This window comes from Ambystoma mexicanum, chromosome 6q (genome assembly GCF_040938575.1).
Source record: "Ambystoma mexicanum isolate Mex_15411 chromosome 6q, UKY_AmexF1_1, whole genome shotgun sequence".
Taxonomy (NCBI): Eukaryota; Metazoa; Chordata; class Amphibia; order Caudata; family Ambystomatidae; genus Ambystoma; species Ambystoma mexicanum.
Window position 1 is genome coordinate 1,602,105,935 of NC_090937.1, and position 19,719 is coordinate 1,602,125,653.

The 19,719-nt window shown below is 48.2% G+C and overlaps 1 protein-coding gene across 6 annotated transcripts in view; it reads right to left on the minus strand.

Annotated features, from left to right (window-relative positions):
* The window catches only part of DCTN1 (dynactin subunit 1), a 1,327,898-nt gene that overhangs the window by 169,536 nt on the left and 1,138,643 nt on the right, over nucleotides 1–19,719 (minus strand). For all 6 annotated transcript variants that reach the window (XM_069632341.1, XM_069632339.1, XM_069632344.1 and 3 more), the window contains one exon: nucleotides 4,865–5,054. In XM_069632341.1, coding sequence (XP_069488442.1) covers nucleotides 4,865–5,054 — 190 coding nt within the window. The remainder of the gene's footprint in view (nucleotides 1–4,864; nucleotides 5,055–19,719) is intronic.

Here is a 19,719-nt window from a genome sequence, read left to right on the forward strand (position 1 = left end):
GAGTAATAGCGAAAGGAACCTCCCCCTCCATTGTTGTCCCCTAGGACAAAAAGGCGGAGGTTGTCGAACTGCAGCGCCCAACGACTTTGCTGCAGCTTTGGAGGTCTGCAACCTCTCAAGGGTCTCGTCAGCCTTGCTGCCAAAAATATGTTCACCGTCAAAGGGCATGTTGAGAACCCGGGACTGCACATCAGGAGCGAACCCAGACTTCTGCAACCACGCAAACCTGCGTATTACGGTGCTCGCCGCTATGGACCGGCTGACACAATCTGCCATGTCCAAACCCGACTGAACGGCCTCACACAAGGCATCCTTGCCATCCTGGACCATAGCAAGGAAACCATCCCGTTCGTCCCCTTCGGGAATATGTTCAGCCGCTAATGCAACACAGTTCCACAGAGTGTGTGTGAAACGAGACAAGGCACATATGGAGTTGGCCGCCTGAAGCGCCATACCCCCTGAAGAAAACACTTTCTTCGCCCAGCCGTCAAAACGTTTGTCAGACCTCGACTTCCGGGGCTTAGACACCCGACCTACCGACAGCTTCTTCTTGCGCTCCCGCAAGGCCTTGGCCGTGAGCGACTGGCAGTCGACACAGTCGTCCGTATCGTGTGCCTCCCCGAGGCACCAGAGGCAGACGTCGTGCGGGTCCGTCACCGACATCTTGGAGCCACAGTCCAAGCATTTCTTGAAGCCCGGACGCGGGGTTGAAGACGAAGTAGATATCTTCACGAACAGGTTTTCACAAAACCGAACAGGTTCAACGAACCGAGAAAGAATACAGCAAACTCCAAAGAGTCGAGGCGTACCGAGATTCACGAAGCGAACACGTTCGCGGAAAAAACGGAACTGAGGCTACGGGCGTCGTGCGTCCTACTTATCACATCGGGTGACGTCGGCCGTCGGAGGAGGTCTTTGGGGACGGCGCATCGACATCGACGCCGAAAAGTTTCCCAAGCAGCACAGCTGTGGACATTACCTGTCATAGATATGGAATACGTTGGAGGACCCAATCCCTTCGAAAGATGCATTTATAAAGCGTGTAAAAAAATGGTGCAAAGATGTTATGCTTGAGTATGATCTTAGAAGAGAGGGTATCCCCGATACAAGTGGTGGGTCTAACATTTTCTCCAATGAATTGAAGCTTCTGTGAAGGTGTCAACTGGGACTTCTTGAAGTTTAGGGCGAAGCTCTGCTCGTGGAGGAAGGGGCAGGTGCGACTGAGATGATTCTGAGACTGTGCCGGAGAAACAGCCCGTTAGGCAAAGTTTGCATGCAGTACCCTCTTGGCCCACTACACACAACTATGACTACAGGTGTAAGCAAAACCAACCTTTGGTATAAGTCTGTACCATACCATGTTTGGTAGCGAGCTGAGCAGCCAGGCTTATCTCAAGAGGAAACGTGAGCTGTATTGAAGTTACACAGAGGTCTACAATCACAAGTATTCAAATAGACTCTTATACTCAAGGTTTCTTGGTAAAACACTATTTATTACAGTCAGTTAGAAAACATTCACTAAAAGAAGGCAATCAATATCACACCAAAATATTCTACAGTACTTCACACTACCCGGTTCTGAGGCATTTAAACTACTTAGAAGGAGGAGCAAAATGGCATTCAGAGGATTTGAAGTAGGAGCAAAAAGGCATAAGTTCACCAGAGGAGCTGATATAATGCAACAGGAAGGGCAAAGTCAATGGGCTAGAGTCTTGTATCTGTAAAAACGGTTCTGGTAGTTAAACGGAAAAGTTTTTGCCACGGTTCTCAGAAGTAGTTCTTAGAAGAAAGTTTTTTTATGTCGGTTCACTAGCTGACTAGGCCTGCAAGTTGCCAAAGTTTCACGCACTTTCGCAATGAGAGATAAGTTCTCTCGGTTGGGTTTTCACAGAAACTCATATTGAAGAAAAAGATGCAGCTGAAGACTTCTGTTCCTGGCAGTTCCTGCAGATCTCGCTGTTCCTGAGCCTCAGTCGTGGGGACAAGAGGGAGGATATCGAGGGACTCCTGCACTGCGCTGGGACTGGTCATAAAGCTGACAAACTGGCAAATTTTCGATTCCGGTAGCTGTCGTCAAGCACACAAACACTGGTGTCCTTCTCCCTGGATATTCAGTTTCCTGCAGCACTCTGAGGAAAATACAACCTGCTCCGAGAATGGTATCCAGGTGGCTTACGAGTTGATTGGTCCCACCAACTCAAAGGGAGAAGTCGTCCTCGAAGGGCTTCTCTGTCGAGATGAACTTGGCGATTTGAACCTGCAGCAGGGTTTCACCAGGCAAACCAACGGTCCAGGAGTTGCAGCAGCCGTCCTCTTCAAGCTCATCTTCGGTTCTTTCGTTCCAGTGGTCGACTCTGCATTCCAAGCCTAGAGACTCGCTTTTTAAACAGGTTTTCCCCCCATTTATTCCAGCCCAGCTGCCACTCACCCAGCAGGGTGGCTGTGCTTGCCAGACAGTAAGCCAGCCAATCACGCCAGAGTGCATTTGGGTCCCCTAAGGGACTAAGCACAGGGCGTTTCGGACACCTCCCTCACTTCCTGCTCACGCCAGACACTCGGCCGCCAGAGGCGGTCTTCAGTCCTGAAGCCGGCAAAGGTGTAGGAACAAAGGGACCAAACCTAATTTGGTGCGCCAAGACAATTCTAGAAGGACCTTTCGAAAAAGAAATGGCGAAAAAAGAAGACCGGGACCCATTTAAACAAAGGAGGCTCAAACACCATCTTGAAAAACATGGCTCCTGCGATTTAACGCTACCGGTGTTCGCGGTTGGGAAAAATCCTGGTAGTTTGTTGTAAAACCACTGCCACAAGCCATTTCGAGAGGAAAGGGTAGCATTGGACTGCTACATGAGTTTCTAGACATAGGGGATACTAGGTAACCCCTCCAGCACTCTATTATAAGATAGGGTGTGCTAGGTCTAGGAATGTAAAAAGACTAGTTCAGTCAATTTAACTTTACTTTCATTGGGAAACAGTAGTTTATCCCAGAGAAGGTATTTAAACCTTGGGACAGCCTAAAAGGCTTCCCTGTGTCACTGCACTACAGAGTTGTCTAAAACTCCATAATCAAAGAACACAAGAGTAAAACACACATCAAAATACATGAGAGAGTGGGGGAAAAAAGGGTCACACTCTATCCAGGTAAAAAAATCAAGTCCTCAAAATCCAGCAAAGTTGCTGGGGGTCTCTAAGGTGAAGGGAACTAGCTCAGCTAAGAGAATTCTCCCCAACACAGCCCTGATCAACCAGTTGTCTAGGTTAGGGATAGATGTGAATCCCTTCCTTCCTTCCTTACACTTGCTGCCAACATTGCCATAAGCTTGGTGTAGACCCTTGGGGCTGAGGTGAGCCTGAACGGCAGAACTCGAAACTGATAATGAGAACCGCCAACTGTGAACCTCAGGTACTTTCTGTGCTTCTGATGTATTGGGCACATGATAGTAAGCATCCTGAAGGTCCAATGACGCCAACCAATCCTGGAGTCGAAGGGCCTGAAGGATCTGCAAAAGAGTTACCATCTTCAACTTGTCCTTCCTGAGGAACTTGTTCAAGCATCTCAGGTCCAAGATGGGTTGCACTGCTCTGTCCTTTCTTGGGCATCAGGAAGTAGGGAGAGTACCAACTCTGGTTTCTCTCCATTGCAGGTACCAATTCTATTGCACCCTTCTCCAACAGGATGAGAATCTCCTGTTGGAGGAACGGATCTGGAAGATCTGAATTTTGCGGGCAATCAGGAGGTCTATTTAGAAATGTAAGACAGTAACCGCCTGCTATTGTTGGTAGCTCATGGATTGACATGAGCCACAGTCGACTGTGACCCAACCCCAAGCACCACAGACAGACGCGGTGAGGGTCTGTGATAGACATCTTGGGTCCACAGTCTGAACACGGCTTGAAGCCAGTCTTCAGTGTCGAGGACATAGTCGAGGAATATGATAACGTAATCAAAATTTACTGAGGTAAGTAGCTCCGAAGCACGCAGCAATGCAGAAAAAACTGAACTGAGGTAATGGTCAGCGCGAGTGCTTCCAATACCAGCGCCAAAGTCACGAGGGACGCTAGGAGGCCATCGAGGACCACAATGCTGCACGAAGCTCAACCCTATGAAAAAATGTTCAGAAGCAATGTCATATCAAAGGTGAGGAATACGCGGGGGGGACACAATCCATTCAAAAAAGGGAAACCACAGACCAATTTCCTAAGGACTATACTTGGTATGGAAGTGAATCAAGATGGCCCAAGCAGAAAGAGAGGAAAGCGGAGGTCTGGGACCTACAAGAGACTTTACAATTGGGAAGGAAAGCCCAGGGGAAGGGAGACATTCCACCTGGGATTGTGAACTTTGTTTTGTAAAGCATATAATCCTGCAGAAAGGATTAGAAACCATCTTTGGTGTTAGTTGGAAACGTGAACTGTACATTCTGGGACATTGAAAACCTCCAGAGAGAAACGTCTCTGCCTGCTTAAGGGAGTCATTCTCACAGGCTGAGGAGAGCCAGCCCCCTCCAAGTTGTCCAGAAGAAATGAGTCATTCTGGACCAACCTCTGTCTTTTCTGTTAGTTTATTCAGGAATTAGATATAAGGGACGGAGTGAGGTTTGTGCACACAGGACATTGGACTTTTATGATTTCGGACATCTAGACAAGACCCGTAGCATTTACTTTTAGGCAGGGGAACCTCCCCTTAGAGGTTTTTAAAGCTTAGAAAAAGCTGATTGTTTCAACATGCCACCTGTGTGTCTGTCTCCTCACGCTGCACCCTTACACAACAAAATGTTGAGAAACCAATCATCAATATTGCAAAAATCACAATAGTCCACTGCCAGCAAACATGAAAAGAAATGCAATACTTCTGCAAACAAACCTGCTTTCTTGTGGGTGATGTCGACCACCTTAGCATTGGCACTCATTTGCTGTAAAGCTTTAAGCAGCTGGTTGGTTTTTCGGTACAGTGATCCTGACATCACTTCTTCCCTTTGCCCATCTTTGGTAATCGGTAGTTTTGGAATATGCAAAGGTGGTAATGCATCTAGTTCAACCTTCATCTGTGATGCCTAGGACATTAAATTAAGTTATGCATTAGGGCAACAGATTTGGAAGGACTTAGAAAACAAATAGAATGGGGAAACAGCATGCATATACATACCTTTTTTCTTAGAATCTGAGACCACTCATTTATTTATTACATTTGTTACACTCCCAGACCCTAAGGTATCACGGTGTCGTTACAGACAATATTTGGCATTGAGATGGAATAATAACTTAGATAGTAATGGGTTGACATTGTTACAACTAAGACATTGTGGCCTAGACTATTAACAAACATAGGCCGAAACAATACAGAAATCATAATAGTTATTTACAGAATTCAGCTCAGGCATCCAGTACATGAGTGCCTTTCTCTACCCGAGGTGATAGACAAGACCTAGGGAGGCTGACTAATGGTGGCTTTTGTACATACATTTGCTAAAATTGGTTAAATAACCACGTTTCTAAGGCTTTTTTGAATCCAGGGAAGGATTCCTCATTTTTGCTGTTTAGAGGAAGGAAGGTCAAGTGTTTGGGGCCAAAACCTGGAAACTACTACCTCCCGCTCTAGTACTTTTGTAACGAGGCACCACCACCAGGAGTGAGTTGTTGTTGTATCTAAGCGTTCTGCTGGAGTTTTTTCTTGATGGTGTTCTTCATATAGCTGGGGGCTTTTTTGGCGAGGCATTTGTGGGTGACACAGGGTTTAAAAGATGATTCGTGCCTTGATGGGTAACCAATGGGTCTCCCTCCTGATGTTGGAGATGTGGTAGGATTTTTTATTCCTAAGGCTGCACGCAATGCTTTGTTCTGCATTAATTGCAATTTGCTTGGGTTGGTGTTGGACGTCCCTAAACGCAGAACCCTAGCCAGTGTGATACAGTTGGTGGGTGTGAGGAACTGGTGGCTTAAGGCAATTAATTTAGATGTATATGATGTGGAAGACGATGGTGCCGATATATGTTTAGCCATGGTGAGATTAGCATCCAAGTACACGCCTAACGTTTTTACTCGTTTAAGCACAGAAATCAATGTGCCATCAATGTTATTTGAGGAGTAATCTGAGTGGAGGGTACCTATTTTGGTCTGGGAGCCCACAATGAGGATCTCTGTCTTCTCATCGTTAAGGCAGAGGCTGTTCAATGCCATCCAGTTTTGGATAATAGCATACATTTTGTTGATGGTCTGTGTCTTGGTCATAGTTGCCTGTGATTGGTATTAGGATCTGGGTGTCATCTGCGAAGTTTGTGTAGATGACACCCATGTCGTCTAGTTATTATATGCATTATATATGGTTGGTGAATGCATGATCCTTGGGGCACCCCGATGGGGACTGATATAGGATCAATCAGCATTTTTGCTGATGGACACTCTAGACGTGCGATCAGCTTAGAAGGATTTCATCCAAAGGATGGTATTTTTTGAGAAACTAAAGTCATTAGCTAGGGTGGTACATAGTTTGTCGTGATCTACAAGGTCAAATGCTGCAGATAGGTCTAACAGCAATATTATACATAGTTTCCCCGAATCTCTGATGGTGTCCATCTGAATTTTCAACTCTATGAGTGCCGTTTCCGTGCTGTGGTTGGGCCTAAATCCAGATTGTCTGGCTCCCAGGAGCTGGGTTTCTTCGAGATGGGTTTGGATTTGTGAATAAGCTATTTTATCAATGATCTTAAGCAAGAATGAGACTGTGGTAATAGGTTGGTAATTAGTGTGCACAGTTGGATCGAGGGTGGTTTTCTTTAGAAGTGGGCAGAACCCCCGCTTCTTTCATGCTGCCTGGGACCATATTTATAGTGAAGGAGACGTTGACAAAATTAGTAATAATAGGGGGGAGAGTAGATGTGCATGATTTAACTAAATGGGAAGGGAAGTTATCCCCTTTGCAGTTAGAGGCTTTTAGTTTGGCAATAGTATTGGTCACCAGCTCTTGGGTCACTGGGGTGAAATGGAATAGAAGGGTATCATTGTCATTGGGGTTGGTGGGATATTTTTTTCAGCTAGTATTATTCTTTTAGTAACTATTTTCTTTTGCAACAGTTCAATTTTGGAAGCTAATGCATTTTGAATGGTGGTGCACCATTCTTTGCTAGTGTTGGCTGGGGTGGTGACTGGGTTAGGGTTTTCCAATTCTCCAAGAATGGAAAACAACACATCTGAGTATGAGGAGGCGTCGCTAATGCGAATGTTATATGCATTTGCTTTGTGAGTAATAATTGCCGCTTTGTAATTTTTATTTGCAGCATTGGCGTAGTCTGAGGTGTGAACTTTTTTATGCATATGTTCCAGCGATCGTTTAGTTCACCTTAGCGATACTAACTCATCATTGAACCAGAAACATGTTTTTTTATCAGTACATCGCGTTTTAGTTGTTAGCGGTGCTAACAAGTCAATGGCGGAGGTGAGGCACTTGTGGTAAGTATCTGCCAGGAGGCATGGATTATCATTGTGACCAAGTTAGCAGCTAAGGCTTTGCTAAGGATGGGGTTTAGGTTCTCCATTGTGAGCTTGCGAGTGTTTCTAGTTTCAAAAGTATCCAGTGTCTTAGCCCTAGGATTTCATTGCAAGTAAGTGTGAAGTTTACACTATGATGGTCTGTCCAGTCAAGCGGTGTGATCGTCTCAATGGCTAGTTCAGCATTGAGTGAGAGTATGCAATCCAATGTTCTCCCCTTGATATGGGTAGGGACATTCACAAGTTGTGTGAAGTTCACATCTTTAAGGGCAGAGTGAAGGGCTTCGGCTTTGTGGTCTTTACTATCATTAAAGCCTACATTGAGGTCACCTAAAATAATACATTTAGTATTTGGTTTGATGAATGGGGCTAATAAGAGGTAAGTCTAAGTCTGGATGGGTGTTGGTATTGGGCGATCTGTAGTTCACCACAAGATTGATAGTAGTTTTTTTATTGATAGCAAGTTTGGCTAAGAGAATTTCGCAGCCTTCCAGGTTCAACTCAACCACCAACAACACATTATTCAATTCAGAGGGCTTCCACATTTCTGTAATGGATGGTGATGCCAAAGCCATTAAAAGGACCATTGGAGGCTGTGGCTGCCAATGCACCACAGAAAACAGTGCCACAGAAGGTGGCAGATTACTGACAGAAGGGAAGTGGTGCACAACCACCTCCAAAAAATGCCCTCATACTAGACTGTTTAGGCCAGGTTCTGAAGCACTGAATGTTAGGAAAGATTTCACTTGTGCTGCTTTCCTCTTCTAGACTTCTATGGGACACCCTTTCCTTCTGCTTGTTTTGAACCCTGTCCTGAATTTTTAGAGGTTAGTAAAGCCTTCTACTGTAGTTTGCTTGTCCTTCTGCTCATTGTGAGACAGGCATGGCATCAAGAGATGACACAGATAGATAAGTAGATTTTCAAAACCTTTATTTTTAATGGCCAGGATGAGAAAATGCCTAACTTGCCCTAACTCTAACGTGGGAATGTTCCCCAATGAAAAGAAAACGAAGGGACGTCAGTCTGTCAAAAGCAAAATACTCTCTGTGTCAAAACCTATGCTTGCCCTCACTTCTACAGAGTAACAGGGTGTATGGGATTTGGCCAAATCAATAGTGTTCAAATTAAAGTTAATGTGACAATGGAGCTCCTTTGTAGCTCTCTTCCCCAAGTTCAAGACACTCGGGTTGTAAAGTTCCACAGTTTCTCAGGCTTCACTTGGCAACTCAAGAATTCACTTGACCTTGACCTATTCTCAGCATAAAAGTTCACAGTACCTATTCCTTGCCAGGATTCTCTTCTTCAATGAGTCTCTCAGGCTTTCCTCACCCCAAACTTAGACCCTCTTTGTTATTGTTCAAATTACCAATGTTCAATGTAGCTTCTTTTTCAAACACAAAAGTATAACTCACAAAAGTTCCACTAGAAAATGTGACTCTTCCCTATTCTAAACCATGTTTAGGTTTGGTGTATCATGCAGCTTTTGTCCACAGCTATGGCTCCCCTGGCCGTGGTGCAGCTGACAGTTGACAAATCGCACGGTCCACCCATCACATGTTGAGCAACCAGGTGCCTTACCTTGTTTGGGTTCTCTCGCCATTCTTGTGGGGTTTCTTGCGGCACTCCTAAATCAGCCTCCTGCCTGGGGGCCACCCCAATGCTTTTTCAACACTCTTTGTTCAGTGGAAGTCCCTTTTTGTCAATGTTGGGAATTTCGCTCCCCCTCTTCGGATCTCTATTTCACTCCTACTTCAGGACTGCGCACAGCTCCCCTTTTTACAGAAGCCTCCTCTTTTGTTGCAGAGTCTTTTTAGAACATGTAATCCTATATACGACCATTGTCTCTTTTTTTTTTTTTAATTTATTTTTATTGACAACATACACGACAGGGTGGGCCTACTGGCCTATTCCACCCGCAATAGATGCAAGAAAAAATCACATTGTCAGAAACATTTTCTGGTTAACTCCCAACCCCCCTTCCCCCCTCCCGATCCCTCCCCCCAAACAATTGTTACGCCAACTTTAGGGAAAATGCAACTATATTTAACATAGGGAAGAACACTTGCATAGCGCTGCGATAGAGAAAAGTGATCCTTGAGACAGTGGGGTAAGGCCATGTGGTGATTGGGCCAGGGCAAGACCAACCCTCTGAGGGGCGTGGGGACCAGCGCATAGCAACCATTGGTTTAAACTTTTGTTCCATCGCCCCTCTACAATCGCATAGTAATACAATCATCGTGCAGCAGCACTGCCGTCCACTCTTGGACAAAATCAGACATAGTATTGTTTGCTATTGCCGAGAGTTTTTCGTAGCTGAAAATCACTCTGAGCTTGCAGAGCCATTCCTCTTTGGAGGGGGCCAGGACACTTTTCCATTTTTGCGCAAGCGCCAGTCTTCCTGCCCGCAACATGGCGCATATGACCTTGGGGAAGGCATTCACCTCCGACTCCGGCATGGGGGAGCCCAGTAGGATTTCCAGCGGGTGCAAAGATGGACCATAACCCTCGATATCTTTGATCCAGCTTAGGAGCTCCGTCCAGTATACCTGTATGGACGGGCAACTCCACCACATATGAAACCAGGTTCCCCGTTGATGGCATCCCCTGGGGCAGAGGGAGGAAACATCCCGGTACATTCTGGACAATAGCGCCGGGGGGCGATGCCATGAATGGAGGATTTTAAAGTTATGTTCCATAGCTGCTGTGTATAGGGAGCCTGTGAAAATGCACTTGAAAACCGCCCTCCAGGTGTGGTCCTCTATTGGCATCCCCATCCTCTCTTCCCATATGCGCTTGAAGGGTTGTCTGCCTTCTAGGTCGGCTATAATCAGCACACTATAAAACTTAGATAGCGAACCTTTGCAAGATTTACTTTTGGCCAGAATTAGTTCGAGTGGGGTGAGGGGGCGTCTAAGCTGATCGGACCACCGCGGTTGGGTAAGTATCCCTTTCAGCCGCAGGAATTCAAAAACCGTGGGGGGCCTGTCCACCAGAGCCTCTGTCAAGCTGTCGTATTCAATGAAGCCCTCTTCTCATGTAAGCTGGGAGACTCTTTCCAGTCCCATGTCAGACCATGCCTGGGTGTCCCGAAAGCCCCTCATATCCAGATCAATGGGCGGGCCCCAGAGAGATGACAGAGGCGAAGGCCATGTAGATATCAAATTATTAGCTTTGCTGGGTTTCCACAGTGACCAAAGGACTGCTAAAGTAGGATGTGTCTTGAGTTGTGGGGGGAGTGACCTGGGAGAGGCCCAGAGATAGTCCCTGACCTTCCTCGGATGTGCGTGGGTGTCTTCGACGTACGTCCAGAATGTACGCATGTCGTCCCGCATGTGCTCCAACATCACCCTGAGCTGAGCTGCTTTATAATAGAGCCTAAAATCGGGGAGACCGAAGCCACCATGGGACTCTGGGAGGGTCAGAGTGGAAGTTTTAACCCTGGGCCTTTTGCCGTTCCAAATGAAGTGAAGGACACGAGACTGGAGCACCTCGAAAAAGGCCTCAGGTATCACGACAGGGAGAGCTGAGAAGAGATAGAGAAGGCGAGGTAAAATGTTCATCTTAACCGAGACCATGCGTCCAAGCCAGGAGAGCGTGAGGGGGGCCCATCTTTTGAGATCGCTACTGACCTGGGCGAGGATTCCAGGGAAATTCCATTGGTATAGATGAGACAGATCTCTGGGGATGGTGATGCCCAGATACCTTGTGGATGTTCGCTCGATTCTAACCCCTTGAATGTCGGTTTTGTTCTCAATATCTTGTTTCCCTGGGCCCATTGGCATAATACTTGATTTGGATGCGTTTATTCTCAGCCCCGAAAAGGAGCCGAAAAGGTTTATGAGATCAAACAGCCTCGGTAGGGATTTGTGAATGCTGGTCAGATAGCCCAGTATGTCGTCCGCGAACAGGGAGAGCTTAAACTCGCACTCACCACATCGTATACCCCTAATCTCCGGGTCGTTCCTAACCGCTATAGCCAGGGGCTCCATGGCCAGGGCATATAGGAGAGGTGACAGGGGACAGCCTTGCCGGGTGCCTCGGGAAAGGGAAAAGGGTTCGGATGTGCCCCCATTAACTGATACTCTCGCCGAGGGCGAGTTATATAGAGCTGCGACCCACCTACAGAAATTATCTCCCAATCCCATTTTCCTAAGAACCTTGATCATGTAGGGCCATACGACCCGGTCGAAGGCTTTTTTAGAGTCGAGTGAAAGGAGGTACCCCTCCACTCCCTGTTCGGTAGCCTCATGCATAAGGTCGAGGGTTTTTCTGATGTTATCCGACCCCTGGCGCCCCGGGATAAAGCCCACTTGATCTCCATGTACTAGGGTGGGGAGGAATTTTGCCAGTCTGTTCGCCAGGAGTTTCGCCAGTATTTTAACGTCAGTGTTTAGGAGCGATATGGGGCGATATGACTGGCATAGGGCTGGGTCTTTGCCGTCTTTCGGTAGGACCACTATTAAGGCTGACATCATTGTGGGGGGGAGGGACCCTTGTTTTGTTTTGTTTTGTTTATTTATTTAGTATAGCGCGCAAAACCCAGAGGTAACAGGGCGCAACAGAGGTCAGGAAGATAGGATTACATAAAAACTTGGTTACAGAATAAGATAGGCATGAGAAAAAGAGCATTGCATTTACAGTTACATTGTGTGGGATGTGCATATATACATATAATTGAGCGAAAGCTTACAAATTTACATATTTAGTGCTGTGCATAGGGGCAGTTCGGTTGCATTTACATATTTACATATTTAAGGCTGTGCATGGTAGTCAGGTTATAGCACTGGCATGATCAGATTAGATGGCAGGGTTAGTCGTGAGGATCATTGGCCCGCAGCCAAGTGAGGGTGTTTCGCCTGAAGCTATAGTAGGATTGGTCTGTCCTAATGTAGAGTGGGAGGGCGTTCCAGTGTTGGGCTGCCAAGACAGGGAAGCTGCTGCCGTCGGTTTTCTTTTGTCTGAAATTGGGTACCTGCAGGCAGTAGGAATTAATCGATCTGGTGGGGCGGGTGGACGTTTTTTTCTTTATTCTGGATGCGAGATAGGGGGGGGCTGCGTTGTTTAAACATTTGTAGGTGAGTGATGCCGTTTTGAGGGAGATGCGGTCGTGGATTTTAAGCCATTTGTGTTCTCTCCTTTTGTTGGAGATGTGTTCCTTAGAGGGTAGGTTGAGGGCTGTTCTGAGAGCGTTGTTTTGTAGTGTCTGTAGTTTGTTGGTTATGCATTTGTTGGCTCCTAGGTACATGGCGTTGCAATAGTCCAGTCTGGATAGTATTAGGGCGTTGGCTATGATGATGCAGCTAGCTTGGGTGAGGAAGGCTCTGCTTGCCCTAATTAGCTTGCATGTGTAGGCGGTGGAGGATGCTAGTGAGTTAACTTGTTTTTTTAGTGACATGGTTGCATCAAGGTGAAAGCCTAGTGTTTTCACTGTTTTGGCCACTGTGATGGTGTTGCCATCAATGTTGAAGGCCTTATAGTTGGAACTGAGTTTTTTGAGATTGGTATTGGATCCGAGGAGCAGGATATCGGTTTTCTCATCATTTAGACATAGACCGTGTGTGGCCATCCATGCCTGAATGATGAGATATATTTTGTTTACCAAGGCCGTATCTGAAGCGTAGTTGCCTGAAAGGGGTATGAGGATCTGGGTGTCATCTGCATAATTGGTATATGAGATTTAGTGCACAGTTAAACAGCTTGGCCAGGAAGGGGGCGAGTGTGGATCTATAGGTCTTATAAAATTTGACTGAGAAGCCGTCGTCCCCCGGGGCCGTGCCACTTTTTAAGGAGGAGATAGTATCAATTACCTCTTCCGGGGAAATAGGGATTTCCAGAGCGTCGGCCTTGTCTGGTAGCAGGCCCGGGACAGGGAGGGAATCCAGGAACCTATCAACTTCTATCCCATCCCCCTTGTATTCTGAGCAGTATAATTTTTCATAGTATAGCCTGAATTGTTCCGCTATTTTGGAGTCCCTTGCGGTCGAGTTACCGTCCACAGAGCGGATTGAGTTCACTCTCCTGCTGTTCCTAAGTTCGCGGAGTCTCCAGGCCAGTATCTTGTCGGCCTTTTCCCCTTTTTCCATATATTTTTGTTTCAGAAACGAGAGCTTCCTTTCCGTTTGCCCTACCTGGAGGTGAGCCAATCTAGTGCGCAGCTTCTGCAATTCCTCCCACTGCCCAGGGAACATCTGTGTTTTCAGTTTACCACCCGGTTGTATGGCCTCTATTTTGGTTTTCAGGTCTTTCTCTTCCCGGTCCCTCTCTCTTTTTTTCCCCGCCCCAATGCCAATTAGGGTACCTCTGATGGTTGCCTTAAATGCCTCCCATACTCCCATGGTGCCTACCTCCCCGTTGTCGTTCAGGGAGAAATAATCTTCTATGGCTGTAAGAAGGGTTTGGCGCGTCTCCTTGTCATGTAGTAGGAGGTCGTTACAACTCCATCGGGAGCTGGCTACAGGAGTAGGGGGGAGGCCGATACCAATCTTCACCATGTCATGGTCCGTCCAGGGGACGATTTCCACCCCAGCGCTGGTGATCTCACCCTGCATTGCTGAATCTACCAAAATGTAGTCTATACGCGAGAAGGCATCGTGAGGCTTAGAGTAAAAAGTGTAGTCGGGATTCAGACCTTTCTTGGGTGTACTCGTGTCACACAACCCCAATTCCCCATTCACTGCCTGGAAGGTTGATGCCAATTTTTTGTGGAGGCTGATGTTGGGGCAAGGATTCACAGATTTTCTGTCCCTTTCGGGGCAGAGCACCATATTAAAGTCCCCTCCCACCAGGAGGGTCCCCTCCGCAAATGACATTATTGTCCCCTTCATGCTTTCCCAGAAGATGTCCTGCGACTCATTTGGGGCGTATATGCAAACCAGGGTGAACAGGCGTCCCCGCACATCCCCTTTTACCATGAGATACCGACCCTCGGGGTCGGCCTGTGCCACCTTAAATCCAAAGTGAGCCCCGGGGGACACCAGCAGAGCTACTCCCCTCTTCTTGGACTGGGTAGAGGCTGAGAATACCTGATCTATATTTTTAGCTTTAAGCTTGGGCTCCTTCCCCCGAACCCAGTGGGTCTCTTGCACAAAGAGAAATTGTAGTTTCGTCCTCGTAAATTCCCGCATGAGCAGTGACCTCTTGGTGGGTGAGTTGAGCCCCCGAACATTCAGAGACCCCACTGACAAGGATTGGAGTGAATCATCCATTAGGATGCGTTGTGAAGCACATAACTCCAATTTCAAGGATGCAAGCGTCATTACTCCCTCTATGTTTCAGCACCTCGCTGAGGGTTAGGAACAGCCCCCAGTGTGTGATCAAGACCCCAAACTTTGGCGTATTATAACAAATTCCCCAACATCCCAACATCCCCTCTTCTCTCCCCCCACCCCCCTCCCCCCAGATCGCCTGGTTGTATTGAGGCATCGTCTCAAAGTCACACAACCGGCCAACCATGTCTCCCCCCTCCGGGCTCGTTACCTCATTATAAACGCCCATTCGAGCCCCCCCCGCCCCTGCGGGCTTGATGCAAGAATTTGAAATGTAACAACATCCCCCCTTTGCAACGTCGAGTGGAGAAAGATTTCATCAGATTCTAGTAGTTTGTTTCAGCTATTCTGAGGGTCCGGCGACGCTGGTGCCACTCTCCTGAATTTCCTTTGGCCTCGTACTCTGCGCCTCTCCTTTGGAGCGTTGATCTTTTTAGGGCCCTTCGGGGTGCGCTCACGATCGCGGTCTCCCGGTACAAAATCCGAGTTATCTAGGAGTTCGCCTGTCACTCGTTGGATGTCGTCTTCGGTGATCAGGGTATACTTATATCCCTCGTGCTCGAAAGAAAGTGAAAAAGGATACCCCCACCTGTATCGGACTCCCTTGGCTTGGAGCATTTTCGTCAGAGGGGAACAAAGACGGCGTCTCGCCAGAGTGAAGGCCGACAAATCTTGGTATACTGAGATCTGGGCCCCATCACATTCCACCGGGCCCTTCTTGCGAGCTAGTTCGAGGATCCTGCTTTTCTCAGAGAAGTAGTGGAAGCGAACTAAGACGGATCTGGGGCCTCTGGAGGCTGCCCCTGCTCTGTGGGCCCTGTCGATGGTGGGTTCGTTAGTGTTAGTTCTGTCAAAAAGCACTCTCACCACCGCGTTGACTGCCTTGACAATGTCTGCCTGGGTTTCCCCGTCCTGTTCCGGGAAGCCCAGAAAACGTAGGTTGCAGCGCCTTTCTCTGTTTTCCAAGTCATCCATTTTCAATGAGCATTTTTCTTCTCTTCTCTCAAGTTCAGACAGGCGCATGTCAAATTGCGATTCGAGAATGTCATTCGAAGGTGTGTTGTTCTCCAGTGACTGCACCCTGTCTTCTATGTTTTCAACCTTTTTGTCTAGGGTGTCCAGCCTAAGGGTGATGTCTGCGCGGAATCCTCTAATTTCATCCAGCAGGGCCGCCATTCCCCTGGAGACCGAGATTGCGTCTGCCGCTTCTTGCTGCGTTTGGGCGGCCATTTCAGGGGTTGTTTGGGGCTCAAGGGACGGGCGCCGAAACCTCTGCAGTGTTTCCCTCCAGGTCATAGGCCTTCCCTGGACACTCTTGCTCCCCGGTGTCTGCCCCCAAATGATTGTGGCCACCGGGGCCTGCTTGTCTCCTTTGCGTCCCAGGGGGAGCGGGGGCCCTTGGTAGCTCTGCGGCCAGGGGCGGGGAGGAGGTTGTGGGGGGGCTGGAGCCCCAGGCAGATCACTTGTCGTGGGCGGGGGATCCACTTCCACAGGTTCTCCCCGTTTTTTTTTTTTATTTATTTTTTTTCCACCGTTGTGTTGGGGGCCGTGAGTTTTATTGCCCCCTGTGGGTGCCCAGCCCCGGGGTGGGTCTCCTTACCTCGGGGGGGGGGGGCCTCTCCCACGCCACTCGTGTTCGCCCCGCGCGGGCTTCGCCAGAATCTGCGCAATCCTGGGGAGCCTCTCCCTCGCTGACACCCCGCTGGGGGGGTTCCTCGTCCTGGTGCGGCGCCTCCTTCTCCCGCTCCTCGGTCCACCTCCTGGGCCGTTCCGTTGCCGCGAGCCGCCGTCGGTTCTCGGCAGGATCCCTCGGCCTCGGACGCCTGGGCCTTTGCGAGGCCTCTCTGGGCCCGGGCTCGCAGTTGTTTTCCGCGGAGCCGCAGGGCCGCAGGAGGGAGGGGTTTCGCGCCCTCGGGGTCCGCTGGCTCGCAGCTCCGGCTCTGCTCCACTCCTGGGTTTCAGGTTTGGGCCAGGGGTGCCCGGCACCTTCGTACTGGGGGGGGGGTTGTCGGTGTCTCGCTCCGGGGGTGTCGGGGGGGGGGGGCTCGGGTCCCTCGATCAGCGCCCTGGTGGGGAGACGAGCGGAGATGCTTCAACACATCTCAGCGCCCCCTGGTGGATCCCATTGTCTCTTTTTATCACTGTATTCCTTTTAGTCATTTTCACACACAGCGCCTTTCACTGCACGCGATCGAGCGGCAATATTGTACCTCACCCGCTTTGTTCCAACACACTAGGCTTTCATTGTGCTCGACTCACCAGTTGTGTTTTCTTAATTTCTCAATTAACGTCCTTGCCATCTGAGGTGAGGGTCTCACCACCTGCCCCTCAGTTCCTATCCTGGCCCAAGGGAACGAGCACTTCATACTTGTAATGCGAAAAGGGATTAGCACGCCTCCCGGCTCTCTTATTTGGACCTTTCCTTGCTGCTGGAGTTGCAGGTCTCTAGCCACGCTGTTGTAGGATGCTCACCCATGCAAATCCTCGGCGTCTACGCGTCCTGGTATCCCCGAGCTGGTCCTGAGCAGCCACGGCTCCACAGGTCTCCTCCCAAATCGTTCCTCCTGCTGAATGTGTGTGTCCTTTTTATATTTGCCTGAGTACTTGATAGGCTGCAGGTGGGCATGGTTGATGTCAATTGCCTGACCTACCTATCCTGGTTATTGGGACAGGTCCATTGAGGATGTTGATGTACATTGATCTGCATCTTCCTCGTTCCAGTACCATAACTGTGCTTCTCATAGGAAGTCTGCATTCCTCTTGACCTCCTCTTCTTTATCACAGTACTTGGGGATACTTGGGGGAAAGAAGAGTGTGTGCCTTATTACATCATATGAAGGCTGAGGGGGGGTTGGGTAGGTCACTGTCAAGGAAGGGGGGGTTAACATATCAGATCTAGTGGTGTCCTTATGACAGGGAAGTGGTATTGCTGTTAGTTTTCCCTTCTCCTTCTCAATGTTAGGGTAATGCTCAAGAAGTTCAGGATATTATGTGTCAAATCTTTTCCTTCCTATCTTATTACGATGATAATAATAAGAGGTTGGTGGTTCTGGTTCTTTCAAATGAGGTTGGCAGGAAAGGAAAAGATTGGGCCTCACAGTAATAAGGACGGGAGGATAAGTCAGTGTCATGGTTAGAAAATGTGGTTTGCTGCCCTGTGGTTTTATATTCCCTTACTTTCCTCCGAGTGTGTATGTTTGACGGAAAGTCTTGGCGTAGGGCAGGTCATATGTGACAATATCCTACTACAGAGGGAGGGTAGGATAGGTCAGGACTAGAAAAGGGGGGATACCATGTATCACCCTTGGGCACTCCTTTCCCAATCCTGGAGGACCCTCTACCCAGGTGATCCTCCCTCACTTGACAACCCCCAGGGTTGGGATCCAAAAGCGTTTGCCCGCCCCTGGCTACCTGCGTAGAATATCCCTGGTGAGTAAGCAGGGAAAGACCATTAGGTTTTTCATATCATTCTTATTGGGAAACAGGTCAGTCCATAATACTCTGTCTCTCTTTGTGAATGCCTTTTATGGTTACAAATGCATAAATCACCTTAAAATGAAGTGCGGTTAGGATACGTTCTATGCAATTTTTTCTGTAGTGGCTTTTTGGTTACTTTTACAATGTGTCTAGGGCAGTGGTCTTTAAAGTGTGGGGGGCGCCCCCCGTGGTGCCTGGGAGGAGGGGGTTCGAGTCCCACAGGTTTCGAATACAATTTGTCACCACTGCTTTTGTCTTGCTCGAGCGCCGTCAGCATTGAGCCTTCTGCCTCTGGTGCATCCTTTAGGCAATAAACACAGCATGAAACACCTTCCATAGTGTTTACACTTTTTGGTGCTAATGCATGGCTATCAAGGTAGGCACTATGAACTCTGGCACAGACAGCAGAAGACAGAGGGGACAGGAGATTTTATCTTGAAAGCAGGATCCCGAGGCTAAGAACAGTAGTGAGAGAGACAACATTGGAATGAGAGGAGAACAGAACCAAAGAAGAGCGAGAGACAGAATGCCAGAGAGGGACAGAATGTGAGGAAGTGACAGTATAGGAGGGAGTGACAGTTATAAGTGAGAGACAGACTGCACAGGTGGGATCAACTGAATATGTTGGACTAGGAGGAAGAGCCAGAATGCAAGGGAGGGATGGAATGGTAGGGAGGGCCAGAACTGGACAGAATAAGAGGGATATACGCTGAACAGGGAGAGAGACAGAATATGAGGGAAAGACAGAAGAGGACAGAATAGGAGTGAAAGGGACAATAGGATAAAAAGGAGGAAGAGACAAAATATGGCAGAAAAGGATGTAAGGACAGAACAGAGGAAGAAACCGAATAGGGCAGAATAGGTTGGAGAATAGAAGGGAGAGACAGGATAGGAGGAAATACGAGGGAGAGACTGAGCACACATCAGAGAGGAGACAGACAACCAGAATGGCAACTGAGGGGATACAGAATGAGAGGGAGATTGAGAGATTGAAAACGTGGGTAACAGTAAAAGACAGAACAGGAAACGAGAAATTTAGATTGGGAGAGAAACCAAGAGACGAGACCGAATGGAAAGGGAAAAGAAAATGATTTTGGTTATGGTGGAGAAAAACATACACAAAAGGAGGGTGAGAAATAGAAGAAAAATGTCAGGTTTGACAGAGAGCCAAAAGACAGAATGGGTACTTAGAGGGCCAAGAAAAACTGTTTGGGGGCAGGGTGGGGGATGGTGGTGATAGTGGCAAGAGAAAATACAACTGGGGGTGGGTTTTACGGACACGGAAGAGTGCAACATGCGGTGATCAAAAAAGGAAACAGGAAAGGGGGCAACTGGGAAGGTGAGAGAACAGGAACATGGGTGAAGTAGGCATATTGGTATGGTGAGGAAGAGAGCATAGGTGCAGTGCAGAAGAAAAAGAGAACAGCAGAGACATAACTTAGATGGGAAAGATTGGGTAAGGAAGAAGGGGAAGACAGAAGGGACAAGGAG